This window comes from Malaclemys terrapin, chromosome 2 (assembly GCF_027887155.1).
Source record: "Malaclemys terrapin pileata isolate rMalTer1 chromosome 2, rMalTer1.hap1, whole genome shotgun sequence".
NCBI classification, from domain to species: Eukaryota; Metazoa; Chordata; order Testudines; family Emydidae; genus Malaclemys; species Malaclemys terrapin.
The window spans coordinates 174,583,989-174,602,789 of record NC_071506.1 but is presented as its reverse complement, the minus strand read 5'-3'; the positions used below and the strand labels follow the sequence as shown (position 1 = coordinate 174,602,789).

General features: G+C 48.7%; 1 protein-coding gene across 2 annotated transcripts in view; it reads right to left on the bottom strand.

Moving 5' to 3' along the window:
- ZDHHC11B (zinc finger DHHC-type containing 11B) overlaps nucleotides 1-14,030 on the bottom strand; it is a 92,804-nt gene extending 78,774 nt beyond the window's left edge. Inside the window, exon 1 of one of the 2 annotated variants that reach the window (XM_054018609.1) lies at nucleotides 13,857-14,030. In XM_054018609.1, coding sequence (XP_053874584.1) covers nucleotides 13,857-13,892 — 36 coding nt within the window. In that variant the 5' untranslated portion in view covers nucleotides 13,893-14,030. The remainder of the gene's footprint in view (nucleotides 1-13,856) is intronic. The other variant, XM_054018611.1, reaches the window with a different exon arrangement.
- Between the last annotated feature and the right edge of the window lie 4,771 nt (nucleotides 14,031-18,801).

The following is an 18,801-nucleotide window of genomic DNA, read 5'->3' as shown; positions in this document are numbered from 1 at the left end:
AGGCTTTTCAAAGCACCAAGAGCACTTTCAACTAAGATGAATAGTAACTCCTGTCTTTCTCTGCTCCGTTTTAAAAGAGAAACTCATGTTCTGAGCTTTTGAGTTGAAGAAAGAGGAAACCACAAGGAGGAAGTACAAACGGTTGGTGAGAATGGTCACATCTGAGTAAAAGGTTAGCATTTTCAGGGGAAAATTAAAAAAAAAAAAAGATTCCATCTCTAATACTGGACTGCACACACATTGCTTCAGTTTCTCTTCCCACACACACACAGCAAAATCAACGAGAGAGTCACACACTTCGTTGCTTCTGTAGATGAGTGCATTATACACACCAGGGACAACTTGCATCCTTACATTCCACTTTACAAGATTCCTGGGAGCCACCCTCCTCTCTGTATTTCAGCAACTCCTGAAACCTCCCCTCTAAATCCTCTTCTCACACCAGGGGCTCTGTGTGCCTCTCATTCCTCTTACCATACCAGGGATCCTCACTGTCTCCCCATCTAGAGGTTCTATGTATCCCCCATTTACTCCTTTTCCCATGCTAGGTGCTCTGTGCCCGCCTGCCCCCGCCTCCCCATACTAGGGACTCCATTCTCCCTCCCTGTCAGGCGTTCTATGTGCACCCTATTCCCCACTATGCACCCTATTCCCCACTATGCCTCCCTACTCCTCCCAATCCCTATTCTTATTTCCTTCCTTTTGGTCATTCAGGGTGTCAACATGTTAAACTCTGTTGGGCCATGCCAGTGGGATATTATTACACTGGGAAGTGTCAATGGCTGCCAACCACTGTTTCTTTGAGCTACAGACATTTACAGAGGTGGCTGAAGCTGCTGGCTCTGCTCAACAGATGGGGGTGGGGGGAGGCTGTGTCTCCCTCATTTTCCTCTTCTGGTTTTCCAATTTCCCCCCAAATCAACAGGATTCTGCCTGCTGATGCCTAGAACATTTGCTGAAGTTTTGGCTTTGATGGGATGCGATGTTCAAAAAATTAGCACATTGCATCCACACGGAGAAATATTACTGAGCTGAGTATAGGGTCTTGCAAGCTTCGCCAGTGAGTCTTGTGAGAAAGAATTTGAAGTGCTTATAACTCCGGTCGCGGCGGCTCTGCTCCTCACCGACTCTTCGGCTGTTTAAGAGCCAAGCACTATGGGCTTTGGGCAGCCCCCATACCTCCGGACCCTGCGCCGCCGGAGCCCGGGAGAGGAAGTGCCTGGCTGGAGGCGCAGGGTCCGGAGGCAAGGGGGCTGCCCGAAGCCCAAGCACTACCGGCTTCACGGTTTGCCGGGCAGCCTCCAGACCCTGCGCCCCCGGCTGGGCGCTTACCCTCCCGGGCTCCAGCTGCGCTGGGGAAGCGCCGGCTGGGGGCGCAGGGTCTGGGGGCTGCCCGGCAAACCGTGAAGCCGGTAGCGCTTGGGCAGCCCTTTCCGCGTGGCGGCCTCACACTCTATAAGGCAGCAGGAATGGAGGGGGGAGAGAGGGGAGACAGCATGGCAGAGAAAGAGACAGAGACACACACCCTGTATGTGAGAGAGAGACTTTGAGACAGCAGCTGCTGCTGCCAGCAAGCTCCCTCCATTCTGAGCCCTGTCGTGGCCCCCTCCACTCTGTGGAGATGTGGGGGCAGGAACCAGGGAGGGGGACACCCTGACAACAGCACCCCTCTTCCCTCTGCCCCCCCTGCACATAGGGTGCAGACAGCAAGTGTGAAAAATCAGGATGGGGGGAGGGGTAATAGGAGCCTATATATGAAAAAGACCCAAAAATCAGGACTGTCCCTATAAAATCAGGACATCTGGTCACCCTATCTGCACAGCAAGGAGGCGGCTCCCGGAGCAGCTCCAAGGCAGAGGGCAGGGACAGCACAGGGCAGTGGGTGGGAGGGACACCTGAACTGCCAGCAATTGATAACCTGCTGGGCGGCAGCCACACAGGGAACTTAGGGGAGCTGATGGAGGGGCCTGGCAGTCCATTCTGGTTCCAAGCCCCCACCAGCTAGCTCCAATGGGCTGCTCTTTTTGCAAGCTGTGGACAAAGCAGGCGGCTGCCAAACAACACTATAAGGGAGCATTGCCCAACTTTAAACGAGCATTTTCTCTAATTGATCAGCAACATAACAACATTAACGGGGACAATGTTAAGTGAGGAGTTACTGTACATGTTTTCAGTTTCACAATATGCCCCTTAAAGAATTTAGTTTGGACTAAACTCTCACCATAAGGAATTGTAAAGCTGTACTTGCACCACCTGCCTTATCAGGAGTTATTCTACTAGTGTTGTGCTGAACGACAATTCTGCTCAAAAAGAGGAGCTCAGACGTTCTAGCTGAGATCACTAGAGAAGCAAATATGCAATGTGGATACTAGCAACATTTAATGAAAGATTTCAAAGGGGTTAGAAAACTGATGCTGTTCTGAAATAGATCGCACTTGTGGTACCCGGGGCCGGATTAACATTTTGTGGGCCTGGCACCAAAAAAATTGTGGGCCCCCATAGGGGCAATGGAGCATGGCGCAGGGAGGTCAGTCCCCAGAGCAAAGGGCCAGCCAGAGGCAATGGGGCACGGAGTGGCAGGAGTGGCCCCACTCCGCCCAGCCCAGTGCAAGGGCACTATTTACAAACCGGCAGTTGCCAGAGGCACAGTGGCCTGCCCAGCCCTGTGCTGCCAGCATGCCCTTTCCCCTCGGGGGCGGGCCCATGCCACGCCACACAGCTCCCCCGCCCAGCACCCCATAGGTGCTGACTCCATGGCTGCTCTAGGGCTGGAGCACCCACAGAAAAAAAGGAGTGTGTGCTCAGCACCCACCAGCAGCCCCATCGATCAGATCCTCCCCCTCGTCCCCAGCACCTCCCGCCCACCACTGATCAGCTGCTCAGCAGTGGGCAGGAGGCCCTGGAAGGGAGGGGGAGGAACAGGGGCAGGAAGCAGGAGAGTGGAGTAGGGGCAGGAAGAGGTGGATGACAGGGCCTTGGGGGAAAGGGTGGCATGAGGGCGGGGCTTAGGACAGAGCTGGGGTCAAGCACCCATGGGGAAATCAGAAATTCAGCAGCTCTGCAACACACACACACACACACACACACACACACACGACTGCCTAGGCCAGAGCTCCTCCAAGACCCCCCCACAAATGCAGAGCACCCTGCAGAACCCTGCAGGCTGAGAGGAGCAAGTGGTGGGCAGGGGGGAGCCAGCAAGCAGAGCAGGTCAGGGCCCCTTCTGAGCATGGGCCCAGCTCCATGGCGCCATTGTAAACCCAGCACTGGTGGTACCGCAAATAGATCACACTTGTGGTACCGCTCTGAAAAGTAAACTCTGTAAAAATAGCAGCCTTGAGTTTCCTTAATATTGTCTCAGTAAGTTCTAGATCTAATTTGCGCAGAATGTAAATGTTACTTTCTCTTTACCAGTCCTAGTCCTGCAGACACAGACTGAAGGTCAAGTCTTTTTATTGGAACCGCAGTCCTGCCTGGCTAGGAACCTTGCCTTCTAGTTGTCTGGCTTCTTACGAGGAATGGTTGGAGCTGCCTTACCTAAATAAAATATCTTATATGCAGTATTGTTGTAGCTTTGTTGGTCCCAGGATATTAGAGAGACAAGGTGGGTGAGGTAATATTTTTATTGCTTTTATGGCTTATTACAACAATCTATAACCCACTATCCCCCGCAGCCTCCACCAGCACCACTTTTACCCCCTATGGCTGGAGGGGTGTTAACTGGCCACTTCACCTTGAATGGTCTTCTTTGAAATATGTGTTAACTACTTATGCTAAATAATCTGTTCCACCTTGTATTTAACTATGAAACTGGGTACATTTCCTAGACCTGAAGAAGAGCTCTAAGTTTGTCTCTCTCTCCAACAGAACTTGGCCCAATAAAAGATATTAACTCACCCACTTTCTCCTGAAAATATCTTGAGCATTAATTAAGCATTGAAACACTGTAGTAGGTTTGCCTGTATGCAGGATCATGATGGTTGTAATTAGTCTCAAATCTTTTGTTTAGTGTTTGCTTGTTGGTAAAGCAATATTATAACTTATTCATCTAAATCCTAGGGGTAGTACTAGGGTTGCCAACCATCTGGGTTATACCCAGTCAGTCAATTTTTTGGCTTCTGTGTCCGGGTATCATTTGACCAAAAAGGGGACCTGGCAACCCTAAATGGCACCCGAACCAAAAGTCTGGTTACCGAGGGCAGGGGAAGGCACTGGGTCATTAACCCACGCCAGCCTCTGCTCAGCCAGGGCTGCCGCCTACCTGCAGGCAGGCTCCTTGAGAGGATCCAGCAAGTGTGGGGGGGGGGGGGGGGAGAGGAGGGAAAGGAGGGAAGAGTGCGCAATGTGGGCGGGGCCTGGGGGCGGTCTGGTTATCGGCAATTAGAAAGGTGGCAACCCTAAGTGGTACAAAGTTAACAGTGGAGGGTAATGTGGAAGAAGTGAGTATAGAAGTGAATTTGAATTAGAAGGATGAGGAGCCTGGTTCTAATCATAGTTTAGTGTGACTAGTTGAAGTTATGACTGCACAACTACTTTGTGGTCTGACAGCAAACACTTTCCTAACATTTCCTGTCTGAGCAATGTTAAGTTGGTGGCTGAGCACTTACAATAACTGAAGATGGTCACAAAGACTTAAAATAAACTCATGCCTACTAAATATAGTTGGTTTTTGTTTCTCTATAGCATCCTGTCTGTATCCAATTAGTTTAATGTATAAATTCAGATTGATCTCAGCTCCACCCTCCATATGCCCATTCATAATTTTAACCAGGGCCCTGATCCTGCACATGGATCCATGCAGGCAGACTCCTGCCTATGCAGAGAGTAACTAGTGATTCTGGAGTGTCCAAATGGAGACTCCTTAAAGGGGCCTGATTTTGAAAAACTGCTGAACATCTACACTCTGAATATCAAGTCCCTTTAAAGGGATCTCCACTTAGACACCCAAAAATCGAGACACCCAAAATCACTAGTCACTTCTGAAAATCTTGGTCAGACTTTTAAAGAGTTGCTTCATGCTTGCTAAATTGTTGTAAAAGATTTCTAAAGTTCTAAAATAGAAGGACTTAATAAAGGTGGTTGTATTTCTTGCCCTGTCATGTGATTTTTTGGCAGTGCATGAGGCTGAGGTTTAAAAGAGGGGGGAAAGTTCCAGTGTGGATTTTTAGCAGTGTAAATACTCCTTTGCTGTGAATACGGCCTGTTACTAGGTTACAGATGAGCTGTTTGGAACTTACTTGGGGGTTGCTGGCAGCTAATAGAAGTATTGATTGATTTAAAATTGATCAAGTTTGATATATAACTTAATTAGTTTGTAATTTACAGTTATGTTAACTTCTTTAATTTTGGTGGAGACTCTAGTGCTTGGAAATGTACCAATAAATAATATGCATCATTTATTCTTAGGCCAAATATAGTGCAACAGTGGTTACAGAAGAAAGCAAGTCTTCTTCCCAGTGTTCTGCATTGCATTCTAGGTGTTTCTGCCCCCCCTTCCACTGACAATGAAGTAAGAACAGTTACATATAATGCCTAAAATATAAACTTTGTTTTCTTTATGAAAAAATGTATTACCCACCAAAAGAGATGAGGTAGGTCAAATCATTTATTTGCATTAACTTTGTTAAGATTTCTACAAAAAGAAGAACAGGAGTACTTGTGGCACCTTAGAGACTAACAAATTTATTAGAGCATAAGCTTTCGTGGACTACAGCCAACTTCTTCGGATGCATATAGAATGGAACATATAATGAGGAGATATATATACACACATACAGAGAGCATAAACAGGTGGGAGTTGTCTTACCAACTCTGAGAGGCCAATTAATTAAGAGGAAAAAAAAAAAAAAAACTTTTGAAGTGATAATCAAGCTAGCCGAGTACAGACAGTGTGAGAGTACTTACAAGGGGAGATAGTCAACGTTTGTAATGGCTCAGCCATTCCCAGTCCTTATTCAAACCGGAGTTGATTGTGTCTAGTTTGCATATCAATTCTAGCTCTGTAGTCTCTCTTTGGAGTCTGTTTTTGAAGTTTTTCTGTTGTAATATAGCCACCCGCAGGTCTGTCACTGAATGACCAGTGAATGACTGAATGACTAATTGGCCTCTCAGAGTTGGTAAGACAACTCCCACCTGTTTATGCTCTCTGTATGTGTGTATATATATCTCCTCATTATATGTTCCATTCTATATGCATCCGAAGAAGTGGGCTGTAGTCCACGAAAGCTTATGCTCTAATAAATTTGTTAGTCTCTAAGGTGCCACAAGTACTCCTGTTCTTCTTTTTGCGGATACAGACTAACACGGCTGTTACTCTGAAACTTAAGATTTCTACACTTGATCTAAATTATTTCCTTTTGAAAATTAAAGAATTGACACAAATGCATTCCAAGGCATTAAAGAATTAAAATAATGTGCCTTGAACTGATGTAAAATTTAAGTCTTCTAGTCTGTTTTAACTTAACTGCCAAATTCTGAGGAGATTTATTGTGTTGGAGTTGTACTAGATATAGTTATAAAAAGCGGTGTGGTCCAGTAAAAGATCAGAATGCTAGGCATATAATGTTTTTAATTTCTCATTAACTCATATCAACTGTAAGGGATTACAGGTAGAATAAAACCCACTGCCTTGAGAGCAGTGTTGTAGCTGATAAACAGCTGCTTGCCTGTTGCTAATTTCATTAGGTATAAATGAACCCTTTAAGAGGTATATCCAGGGGCGGCAGGTTTGTATAACTTTTGGTGGTGCCCAGAACAGGTCCAAGTCCCGCTCCCACCCCCACACACACCTGCCTTGTAGCCAATATACAGTAACTCCTCACTTAAAGTCGTCCCGGTTAACATTGTTTTGTTGTTACGTTGCTGATCAATTAGAGCAGTGGCTCTCAAACTTTTTTTCTGCGGACCACTTGAAAATTGCTGAGGGTCTTGGCGGACCATTTAATGATCTTTCCAAATGTTGTATGTACCGTTAGCTAACTAATGTAAAGCGCTTTGGATAAAAGTGCTATATAAAAAATACCTTAAATAATAATAATCTTTTTTTGTTCTACACATAAAAACACACAACTCATATTTTAATATCAGTAGTCTTAACCTTTCTAATGCGATGGATGTGCCCTCTCTCCCCTGCCGCAGCAGCCCCTAAGCTGGGACTGGGAAGAAGGGGGGTTCTTTCCCTCTCTTCCCCACTGCAGCAGGCCCTGAGCTCTGGCTGGAAAGGAGGGGGAGTCTCTCCCCCGCCACAGCAGCCACAGAGCTGAAGCTGGGAAGGAAGGGGGTCTCTCCCCAGCAAACGCATCCCTGAGCCTCTTTCTATGGCCACCGTAGCCCTGCACATCCCAAATTCCCCCCACCCCCTCTTCTCACATCACTGCCCCCTCCTATCTACTCCCTATTCCCCCCAAGGCCACCACCTTACCTTACATGTGCATCTTCTCCAAGGTCCAGGCACCTTAATAGAAGAGCCACGCCTGCACGGCTCCACTAATTAGGTGGGTGGCCCTTCATTCTCTCATGTGCGGCCGCTCAGGAGTGTACCTTAGAGGGAACTATCCGCAGACCACCTGAATGGAGCTCGCGGACCACCGGTGGTCCGTGGTCCACAGTTTGAGAACCTCTGAATTAGAGAACGTGCTCGTTTAAAGTTGCCCAATGCTCCCTTATAGTGTTGTTTGGCAGCCGCCTGCTTTGTCCACAGCTTGCAAAAAGAGCAGCCCGTTGGAGCTAGCTGGTGGGGGCTTGGAACCAGGGTGGGCCAACAGCCCCCCATCAGCTCCCCTAAGTTCCCTGTGTGGCTGCCGCCCAGCAGGTTATCAATTGCTGGGCAGTTCAGGTGTCCCTCCTCCCACTGCCGTGCTGCTCCTGCCCTCTGCCTTGGAGCTGCTCCCGGGAGCCTCCTGATTGCTGTGCAGGAGGTAAGGGGGAAGAGGGGTGCTGATGTCAGGGTGTCCCCCTTCCTCTGCTCCTGTACCCCATCTCCACAGAGTTGGGGGGGGAGGGAGAGGGACAGGACAGAGTTCAGGATGGAGGGAGCTTGCTGGCAGCAGCTACTGTCTCAACTTGCTGACACGGTGTGTGTCTCTGTCACACACATACACACACACGTCCGGCACTTTGGAAAGTGGAGGGAGTGGTGCACTCCAGTGGGATAGCATGGGTTCATCATCACGTTCAGTTTCCACAGGGAATGTTTGCATCAACTGCCATGCTGTGTCTCCTCCCTTCATTCGTGCTGCCCTGCAGAGTGTGAGGCTACATTAACAACAATGTGTTAACCCTTGAGGGCTCAGCCAAGTGCTAGTTCATCATTTAGCCAGTAAGGCATTCCCTGGAAAATATCCCACCCTCTTCCACCCCCTGACTTCACCACCTCACACAGATAATGCTAAGTAACAAATTTAATTTGCCTAATTTCTTGGTGGCAGAGAGAAGACTATATCTCCCCCTGTCTTCTAGTGTATCAGCCCCAAAACTAAAAAACTTTCAGGAGTGGGGGGGAAAGAAGACAGGTGAGCGGGGGAACCATGTAATGATGATTCCAAACAAAGCTTTTAAGCCTAATTGCTAGCAATCATTTATATTTCTTTTCTGAAAAGAACGATACAGACATTTACAGGTCCATCAACACACCGAACTTCAGGAGTTATTATTCCTGGTAACTGCACAAAAATCTAGTGATCTAGAAGTTACTATGGAAGTTATTATGAAACTATGACAAAGTATTAATTGTTCACATTTGCTATCACTAATACTCATAATTATCTATTAAGTTATTACCCTTAATTTTACCAGAGCTATTTCTCATGTTTTCTTCAGAGGAAAAAAAACAAGCAATGACAGAAAGCAGCTTCTTTTCTAGAAGAAAAAAAAAGAAAATCTAGCATCCATTACTAAAAAATTCTAAATGCAAACTCTGAATTATAGAACATGCTGGTAGGATACTGTCAGGGCCGGTGCAAGGATGTTTCGCGCCCTAGGCGAAACTTCCACCTGCGCTCTCCCTCCTCCTCGAGCCCTGCGGCAGCTCCCCGCTCCCCCCTGCCCTGAGGTGCCCCCCCGATGCAACTCCCCACCTTGAGGCACCTCCCCATGGCAGCTCCTCACCCCACCCCTCCGCCCTGAGGTGCCCCCCCGTGTCAGCTCCCCACCCCGTCCGGGGAACCGTGCGGCAGTTCCCCACCCAAGCTCACCTCTGCTCCGCCCCCTCCACGAACACACCGTCGCTGCTCCACTTCTCCTGCCCCCCAGGCTTCCGGCACCAAACAGCTCTTTGGCACCGCAAGCCTGGAAGGGAGAGAAGCAGAGCGGGGCGAAGTGCTCAGGGGAGGAAGCAGAGCAGAGGTGAGCTGGGACGGAGAGTTCCCCTGCGTGCCACCCCCCCCTTACTTGCTGCAGGCAGCCCTCCCCGCGCTCCCTGCCCCAGCTCCCTCCACCTAAATGCCAACGACGACCAGGGCGGCCGAAGAGCCGGCCGCCCCGGTCGCCGCCGAAGAAAATGCCACCCCCTAAATGCTAGCGCCCTAGGTCACCTAATAGGTTGCACCGGCCCCAGATACTGTAAATTCTTCAGGAAGTAAATGGACATCACTGCAGACAGAGCTTTACAAACAGAACAGTTTTGCCAGCTCACTAAAGCTTACACACCAGTTCCACAACTTAATGAGAGTGCAATAGGTGTTTGCCAGGTATGGGGTGTTGGTAATTAACAAAGCTACATAAAAGGCATAAAAGTAAGTCTGTTATCCTACTCAAACTGACAGGTTTCAGAGTAACAGCCGTGTTAGTCTGTATCCACAAAAAGAAGAACAGGAGTACTTGTGGCACCTTAGAGACTAACAAATTTATTAGAGCATAAGCTTTCGTGGACTACAGCCCACTTCTTCGGATGCGTCCACGAAAGCTTATGCTCTAATAAATTTGTTAGTCTCTAAGGTGCCACAAGTACTCCTGTTCTTCTTTTTACTCAAACTGAGAGAGTTTAGAGAGAATCTCTGAGAGTAGTCATCCTCCACTGAACAGCCAAACAAGACTTCACCGGTGAAAAAGAAAATATCACCAAGTGTTTGACATAGAAAATAAAGGTGACTATACTATGAGCTGACAAACAAAGTACTCCCCTTTAATTTTCGTGAAAGTACTTGGGTGAACTTTGAACTGTAGAGTATCTACAGCAGGGATCAGCAACCTTTGGCACCAGGGTAAGCACCCTGGCGGGCCGAGCTGGTTTGTTTACCTGCTGTGTCCGCAGGTTCAGGCGATTGCGCTCCCATTGGCCACGGTTCACCGTTCCAGGCCAATGGGGGCTGCAGGAAGCGGCGGCCAGCACATCCCTCGGCCTGCATTGCTTCCTGCAGCCCCCATTGGCCTGGAGCAGCGAACTGGGGCCAATGGGAGCCGCGATCAGCCGAACCTGCGGACGCGGCAGGTAAACAAACCGGCCCGGCCTGCCAGGGTGCTTACCCTGGCGAGCCGCGTGCCAAAGGTTGCCGATCCCTGATCTACATTTAGGTGACTTGCTTATTCAGTATTAATAAGCAGTATCTGAAGAAAAATACACTAGGGATCTGCTGTGTGCAGTAGCCATCAAAAGTTCTACAAGAATTAGATTTGATCTGGTGAAACTTGAGGGGTTGAGGACTGCGATAAAAAAAAAAAAAAAAAAAAAAAATCTGTGTCTAACAACATTACATGACAATATTAACTGAATGTAAACAAAACCTGAAGTGCTTCCAATCAAGCTTTCCAAGAAAAATCATCTTCCTCAAAATGTTGCCTTTTTACAGTTAAAAAAAAAAAAAAGAAAGTTAGCTATCAGAACAAGTGTGAAGAGAAATGGCACCCCAAATGTTTTCTTTAAGTCATGCTCTGAATGTATAGCTTCTGGATCGTGGTAATTTAAAAAAAAAATTATTTGTGTTGTTACCCCCACGCCTGCCCCACACAGACAATTATATACCAATATTTTGACTGGGTAAAAGAAACAAAAACATGCCCTGTCCTCTGGTTCAAGTCTTTACAGACCTAAATACTGAAGACTCAGAGGAAGGATGGTCTGCTGGTTAAAGCATTGGACTGCGACTCACACCACTAAGTGACTTCCCGTGTGATCTTGGGCAAGTCATGAGCAGCGTACAGTCGTGGTATGCTGTTGATCTGCACAGGGACTCTTTATGATGACCAGAATAAATTATTATATGAAAAAAAGATTTTTTTCTTTAGCAAGTCAAAACAACAGCAGATATATATAATAGCTTATAGTCATGTCTTTCACTGTGACTGGCAGATCAGTGGCAACAAGCTATAGTGAAATCTGCCTACATAGTTTTATAATGGATCCAGTTTACTGGCAGTCAGTCCTTAGAGAACGAACTTGAAAGCCTTCCTGTTTGTTGCTTAGAATACTGGATTGATGCTATGAAATATGATATTACTGCTATTAATATGTAACTGTCCTCTTGTTACTAGTAAGTATTCATCACTGAAAGTTCCTCAGTTACTAAAGAACTGCTTCAAATAAATCTCTCATTGGCATATCATTCTTTGAGATAGTAGAGTTTTGTTTTGTTTTTTAAAGTGAGACATCTTGACCCACATTGCTCAGATTAAAAAGCAAACATAAAGAAGAATGATTACTTTGATTCCCAAAGTCTATTGTATTAATTAGGGCTAGTAGTAGCAATATTATATTGTTAGTTTATTATCTCTGTTGTTATGTCTTTACAAGAACTTGTAGTATTTTGAGGACTTTTGGAAGAAAACTAGAACTTTCGTGCATGTACACCAATTCAGACTTTTGCTCCTCCTCTTTAGCTCAAATTTAATTTTGTATGTACTGGGCAACATACATTCCAGCCAGGCCAAAAGAAGCTGGATTATCACTGTCCAACATATGCTGGTTGTGTCAAAATAAAAAAGTACCAACATTGTCTTTAGAAACAAAAACAAAACACTGATCTTCACTATGGATATTTCTCCCCTAAAAAAGCAAGACAAAAACACATCTCAAATTGGTTAGGGGGGCAGCATAGAAAAAGCTTCAACAGCCAGAACCATTTTTAAAGCAAGTTTTGTTAAAGTTTTTTCAGATAGTTTAACTGAAATAGGTAAAAGAGCAGCTTTTGTCTATACTGTAGCTCCAACCAATTTTAAAACTGGACCAATTTTTGGGAAGATTATGCTAGTGCAGTACAGACATAGCCTCATGAGACGTGTTTTGTGAATGCATCCACGTGCAAAAATTTGGATACAAACTTGAGATTCTGTGATCTGTTTCTTGATTCTCCACTGTATGTTTAAATTCAAATAGATTTTACCTGTAAACACAGACACATATTCTTGTCAAGGTTTGGAGACATTTTATAATAATTGAGCAGAGAAGCGTCATGGCAAATTAGAAACATCACTCAAATGTATCAATTGCTGGGTAGTTTAAGTATAAAAGTATAGTGTCTCAGCAAAAACACAGAATATCATAATCTGAGTCAGATTAAGCAGCCTCTCAGAGCTTTTAGAAGTTTCACTTAATGAAAATAAAGTTTCCTATTACTCTAACACACAAGCCTATTTCCTCTAGAGAAATAGATTTTCCATCAGGTCAAGCTTACAAGGTTGTCAAATTGAGTGGTTTCAGTTTAGTCACAAGAGTAGATTTTTCCCCACAGTAATTCTGTGTTACAGTCTGATTAGCCCAACACTGGAATAGTTGACAGAACTGCTGGAAAGAAGAGGGCAACTTGCATCAGTGTTATTAGTTCCTCATTTTCACATCTAAAGACTTTAACCCAGAAGCGTAAGATATAATGGCCATGAACAGTAGGCAATGGAAATTAAACCTAACCCCTCCTTCATGACAATTGAGCCATGAACTGAACTGTTTCCATAGGAAAACAAAAAGACAGAGCTAGATTGGAAATGCCTCCAAAAGTTGACTGAAGGAAGGTCACAGGAAATGTTTCAAGAACTGCGTGGCGAAATTAGACTTTAATGAGAGGATTGCAAAGAACAGTTGTGTATCAGTTCAGATTTTCTCATTAATAAATTGTTCTTAATGGACTTTCTGCATGAGAATAGCAAATGTCCCTATCACTCCTTTCAGCACTAACATAGTTTGTTCATATTTAAGTAAAAACAAAACAAAACAAAAACAAAAAAGATCCCAATGCAAACAGCAGCAACAAGCATATTTCTATCAGTCCATTCCCCACTAGACAGCACCTGTACAGCCAGCTCCTGAACTACATACAGCCCTTTCCTGCTATCAATAAGTGTTTACAGAATTAGGCCCAACTCCTGTAAGAAAAAGGAGGCAAACTCTGAACGGGGCTGCGCTGCCCCAAGATCTCCTAGAAGCCCGCAAAGTTGTTCCAAGTTGCAATTGCAGTGCCAGCCAAGGGGGACCACAAGCGTTGGGTTTCAGTTGACTTTCCTGGCCCCACAATTGTTTCAAAGGCAAATTCTCCTCTACCTGAGAAAGCCCCAACTGGAAGCAGAGCCTTGGATGGCTCCAAAGCTTGTCTCTCTCACCACCAGAAGTGAGGCCAATAAAAGCTCTGACCTCACCCACCTTGTCTCTCTGAAGCCCCGAGCCCAGCCAGCATCCAACAGGCGCAAGTGACCCCAGCAGCAGCTAGCCACGGGCCAGCCCCTAGTTAGGCTCTGCCCTCACATAAGCCGCTGCCCCGGGGGCTACGCGACGGCCCGCCCGTGCAGCCTCGCAGCTCCCGGCGCCCTGCCCGTACGCCCCTTCCCCAGCGCCTGACGCATCCCCGGGCTCTGGGGGAGCCTTGCGCACAACGCCCCCGTCTCCTCCTCCCACCCAGGCAGGCAGCTCCCTGCCGCCGCCGCCCGAGTCCCACCTGCCGGAGACACACCGCACAGGCCGGGGGAGTCATGGCCGCTGCCGCCCGCCTCAGGGGAGCCGCTCCCGCTGCAGAGCCATGGCCGGAGCCAGGGGCCGGCGCGGTGGCCGGGCCAACTTCGGGGCAAGTCTGGTTAGTTTTCCTTAAGGCGGCAGCTGCCTTTGCAGCTATGGAAACCGCTTCAACTTCTCTCCCCGGCCCGGCCGGAGTGTCTCCTGGGTCCTAAAGCTGACCCGGTGGGGGGCGACTCCCTCTCCTGGGAGGGAGCAGCTCTTGGGTGCCCGGTGAGCATGTGCCGCCTGGGCGTGCCGGAGACCAATCCGCAGAGCAAACCCCACAAGAAGGAGAGGAAGGCGGGGGTGCACCCAGGCTTCTAGCCTAGGATAGAAGAAGCCAGTCAGTCAGCTGGCCTGCCATACCTGTAATGTTAATGGTAGGGCAACATGCTCTCTGCTAATGGGCGCTAGAGCCAGCTTCTAAGGGTATGTCTACACTACGAAATTAGTTCGAATTTATAGAAGCCGGTTTTATTGAAATCGGTTGTATACAGCCGATTGTGTGTGTCCACACATAAAATGCTCTAGGTGCTCTAGTCGGCGGACCGCGTCCACAGTACGAGGCTAGCGTCGACTTCTGGAGCATTGCACTATGGGTAGCTATCCCACAGCTATCCCACAGCTATCCCACAGTTCCCGCAGTCTCTGCCGCCCCTTGGAATTCTGGGTTGAGATCCCAATGCCCGGATGATGCAAAACAGTGTCGCGGGCGGTTCTGGGTACATGTCGTCAGGCCCCTCCCTCCCCCGTCACAGCAACGGCAGACAATAGATTCGCGCCTTTTTACCTGGGTTACCTGGGTTACCTGTGCAGACAACATGGAGCCCGCTCAGCTCAGCTGAGCTCACCGTCACCATATGTCCTCTGGGTGCCGGCAGACGTGGGACTGCATTGCTACACAGCAGCAGCTGCTAACTGCCTTTTGGCGGTAGACGGTGCAGTAGACTGGTAGCCTTCATCGGCGATCTGGGTGCTGGCAGCCGTGGGGCTTGCCTTTTGGCAGTAAATGGTGTATTACGACTGTTAGCCATCCTATTACAAGTCGGGTCATCGTACGTTAGCAGAGTCTTCCCTGAGCAGCCGATTGTGCAATAGGCCTGAAGACCATCGTCATACACCGCCCCGTATTTGCTGCCAAGCACCCAGAAAGATGCCGAGGGCTATCAGTCACGCTGCACCGTCGTCTTAAGATGTAAAAAAATAGATTTGCTCTGTATTCATTTGCTTCCCCCTCCCTCCGTCAAATCAACGGCCTGCTAAACCCAGGGTTTTCAGTTTAATCTTTGGGGGGGACCAGTCTGTGACAGTTGTTTGTGTCTCTCCCTGATGCACAGCCACCGTTCTTTATTTTAATTCCCTGTGCCTGTACGCCATGTCGTCACTCGGCCCCCCTCCCTCCTTCCCCTAGGCCGTCAGATACTACGTTTGCGCCACAGCTCAGAGAGCCGAGAAGCGGTTCACGCCTTTTCTTTGAATTCTGGGTTGAGATCCCAATGCCCAGATGATGCAAAACAGTGTCGCGGGCGGTTCTGGGTACATGTCGTCAGGCCCCTCCCCCCTCGTCACAGCAACGGCAGACAATAGATTCGTGCCTTTTTACCTGGGTTACCTGTGCAGACAACATACCACGGCAAGCATGGAGCCCACTCAGCTCAGCTGAGCTCACCGTCACCATATGTCCTCTGGGTGCCGGCAGACGTGGGACTGCATTGCTACACAGCAGCAGCTGCTAACTGCCTTTTGGCGGTAGACGGTGTAGCATGAGTGATAGCCGTGGGGCTGGCAGCCGTAGGGCTGCATTGCACCAGCCCCTTGCAGGCGATGGTATATTATGACTGGTACCCGTCGTCGTCATACTGGTATGGCTGTCAATCATGGCCACCTGGGCAGACATGCTACTGTTTTGATGATGACGGTTACCAGTCGTAATATACTATTTTCTGCCAATTGCCCAATATTGTCTGCTAAGCACCCAGAAGAGGCCGAGGGCGATGCTGGGTGCTGGCGGACGTGGGGCTGGCAGACGTGGGGCTGCATTGCTACGCAGCAGCCCCTTGCCTTTTGGCAGATGATGGTATATTATGATTGGTACCCATCGTCGTCATACTGGTATGGCTGTCACTCATGCTGCACCGTCGGCTGCCACCTTAAGATGTAAAAAATAGATTTGTTCTGTGTTCATTTGCTTCCCCTTCCTCCGTGAAACCAACGGCCTGCTAAGCCCAGGGTTTCCAGTTTAATCTTTGGGGGGACCATTCTGTGTGACAGTTGTTTGTGTTTCTCCCTGTTCCTGTACCTGTACGCCATGTCGTCACTCGGCCCTCCCTCCCTCCCGCCCTCCTTCTCCTGGTCCATCAGATACTACTTTCGCGCCTTTTTTCTGACCAGGCGCCATAGCTAGCACTGGGATCATGGAGCCCGCTCAGATCACCGCGGCAATTATGAGCACTATGAACACCACGCGCATTGTCCTGGAGTATATGCAGAGCCAGAACATGCCAAGGCGAAACCCGGACCAGGCGAGGAGGCGATTGCAGCGCGGCGACGAGAGTGATGAGGAAATTGACATGGACATAGACCTCTCACAAGTCACAGGCCCCAGCAATGTGGAAATCATGGTGTCACTGGGGCAGGTTGATGCCGTGGAACGCCGATTCTGGGCCCGGGAAACAAGCACAGACTGGTGGGATCGCATCGTGCTGCAGGTATGGGACGATTCCCAGTGGCTGCGAAATTTTCGCATGCGTAAGGCCACTTTCATGGAACTTTGTGACTTGCTTTCCCCTGCCCTGAAACGCCAGGATACCAAGATGAGAGCAGCCCTCACAGTTGAGAAGCGAGTGGCGATAGCCCTGTGGAAGCTTGCAACGCCAGACAGCTACCGGTCAGTCGGGAATCAATTTGGAGTGGGCAAATCTACGGTGGGGGCTGCTGTGATCCAATTTGCCAGGGCAATGAAAGACCTGGTGATAGCAAGGGTAGTGACTCTGGGCAACGTGCAGTCAATAGTGGATGGTTTTGCTGAAATGGGATTCCCAAACTGTGGCGGGGCCATAGACGGAACCCATATCCCTATCTTGTCACCGGAGCACCAAGCCACCGACTACGTAAACCGCAAGGGGTACTTTTCAATGCTGCTGCAAGCCCTGGTGGATCACAAGGGACGTTTCACCAACATCAACGTGGGATGGCCGGGAAAGGTACATGATGCTCGCGTCTTCAGGAACTCTGCTCTGTTTCGAAAGCTGGAGGAAGGGACTTTCTTCCCGGACCAGAAAGTGACCATTGGGGATGTTGAAATGCCTATCGTGATCCTTGGGGACCCAGCCTACCCCTTAATGCCATGGCTCATGAAGCCGTACACAGGCAGCCTGGACAGGAGTCAGGACCTGTTTAACTATAGGCTGAGCAAGTGCCGAATGGTGGTGGAATGTGCATTTGGACGTTTAAAAGCGCGCTGGCGCAGCTTACTGACTCGCTCAGACCTCAGCGAAAAGAATATCCCCATTGTTATTGCTGCTTGCTGTGCGCTCCACAATATCTGTGAGAGTAAGGGGGAGACCTTTATGGCGGGGTGGGATGTTGAGGCAACTCGCCTGGCCGCTGATTACGCGCAGCCAGACACCAGGGCGGTTAGAGGAGCACAGCAGGGCGCGGTGCGCATCAGAGAAGCTTTGAAAACGAGTTTTGTGACTGGCCAGGCTACTGTGTGAAACTTCTGTTTGTTTCTCCTTGATGAACCCTCCAACCCCCCCCCCCCCGACCCGGTTCACTCTACTTCCCTGTAAACCAACCACCCCACCCCACCCTCCCCTCCCCTCCCGCTTGCAGAGGCAATAAAGTCATTGTTTTTTCACATTCATGCATTCTTTTTTAGTTCCTTACAGAGGTAGGGGGATAATTGCCAAGGTAGCCTGGGATGGGTGGGGGAGGAGGGATGGAAAAGGACACACTGCATTTTAAAACTTTAACTCTTATTGAAGGCCAGCCTTCTGATGCTTGGGCGATCATCTGGGGTGGAGTGACTGGGTGGACGGAGGCCCCCCCACCGTGTTCTTGGGCGTCTTGGTGAGGAGGCTATGGAACTTGGGGAGGAGGGCTGTTGGTTACACAGGGGCTGTAGCGGCGGTCTCTGCTCCTGCTGCCTTTCCTGCAACTCAACCATACGCTCGAGCATATCAGTTTGATGCTCCAGCAGACGGAGCATTGCCTCTTGCCGTCTGTCTGCAAGCTGACGCCACCTATCGTCTTCAGCCCGCCACTTGCTCTGTTCTTCCCGCGATTCAGCCCGCCACCTCTCCTCTCGTTCATATTGGGCTTTTCTCATCTCCGACATTGACTGCCTCCACGCATTCTGCTGAGCTCTATCAGCCTGGGCGGACATCTGCAGCTCCGTGAACATCTCGTCCCTCGTCTTACGTTTTCTCTTTCTAATGTTCACGAGCCTCTGCGAAGGAGAAACATTTGCAGCTGGCGGAGGAGAAGGGAGAGGTGGTTAAAAAAGACACATTTTAGGGAACAATGGGTACACTCTTTCATTACAAGGTCGCATATTTCGGCTTGCAGGCAGCCATCGTAGGCCACAATGTTTTGGCTTTTTTAACCTTCTTAACATGCGGGAAAGGTTGCAAACAGCAGCGCATTTCCCATATCAAGGATGAATTGGGTTGTCCATTTAAAATGGGGTTTCAATGTAAAAGGAGGGGGCTGCGGTTTCCCGGTTAACATGCGGCACAAACACAAGTAAACCACCCCCCCCACACACACACACACGATTCTCTGGGATGATCACTTCACCCCTCCCCCCACCGCGTGGTTAACAGCGGGGAACATTTCTGGTCAGAGAGCAGGAACGGGCGCCTCTGAATGTCCCCCTTAATAAAATC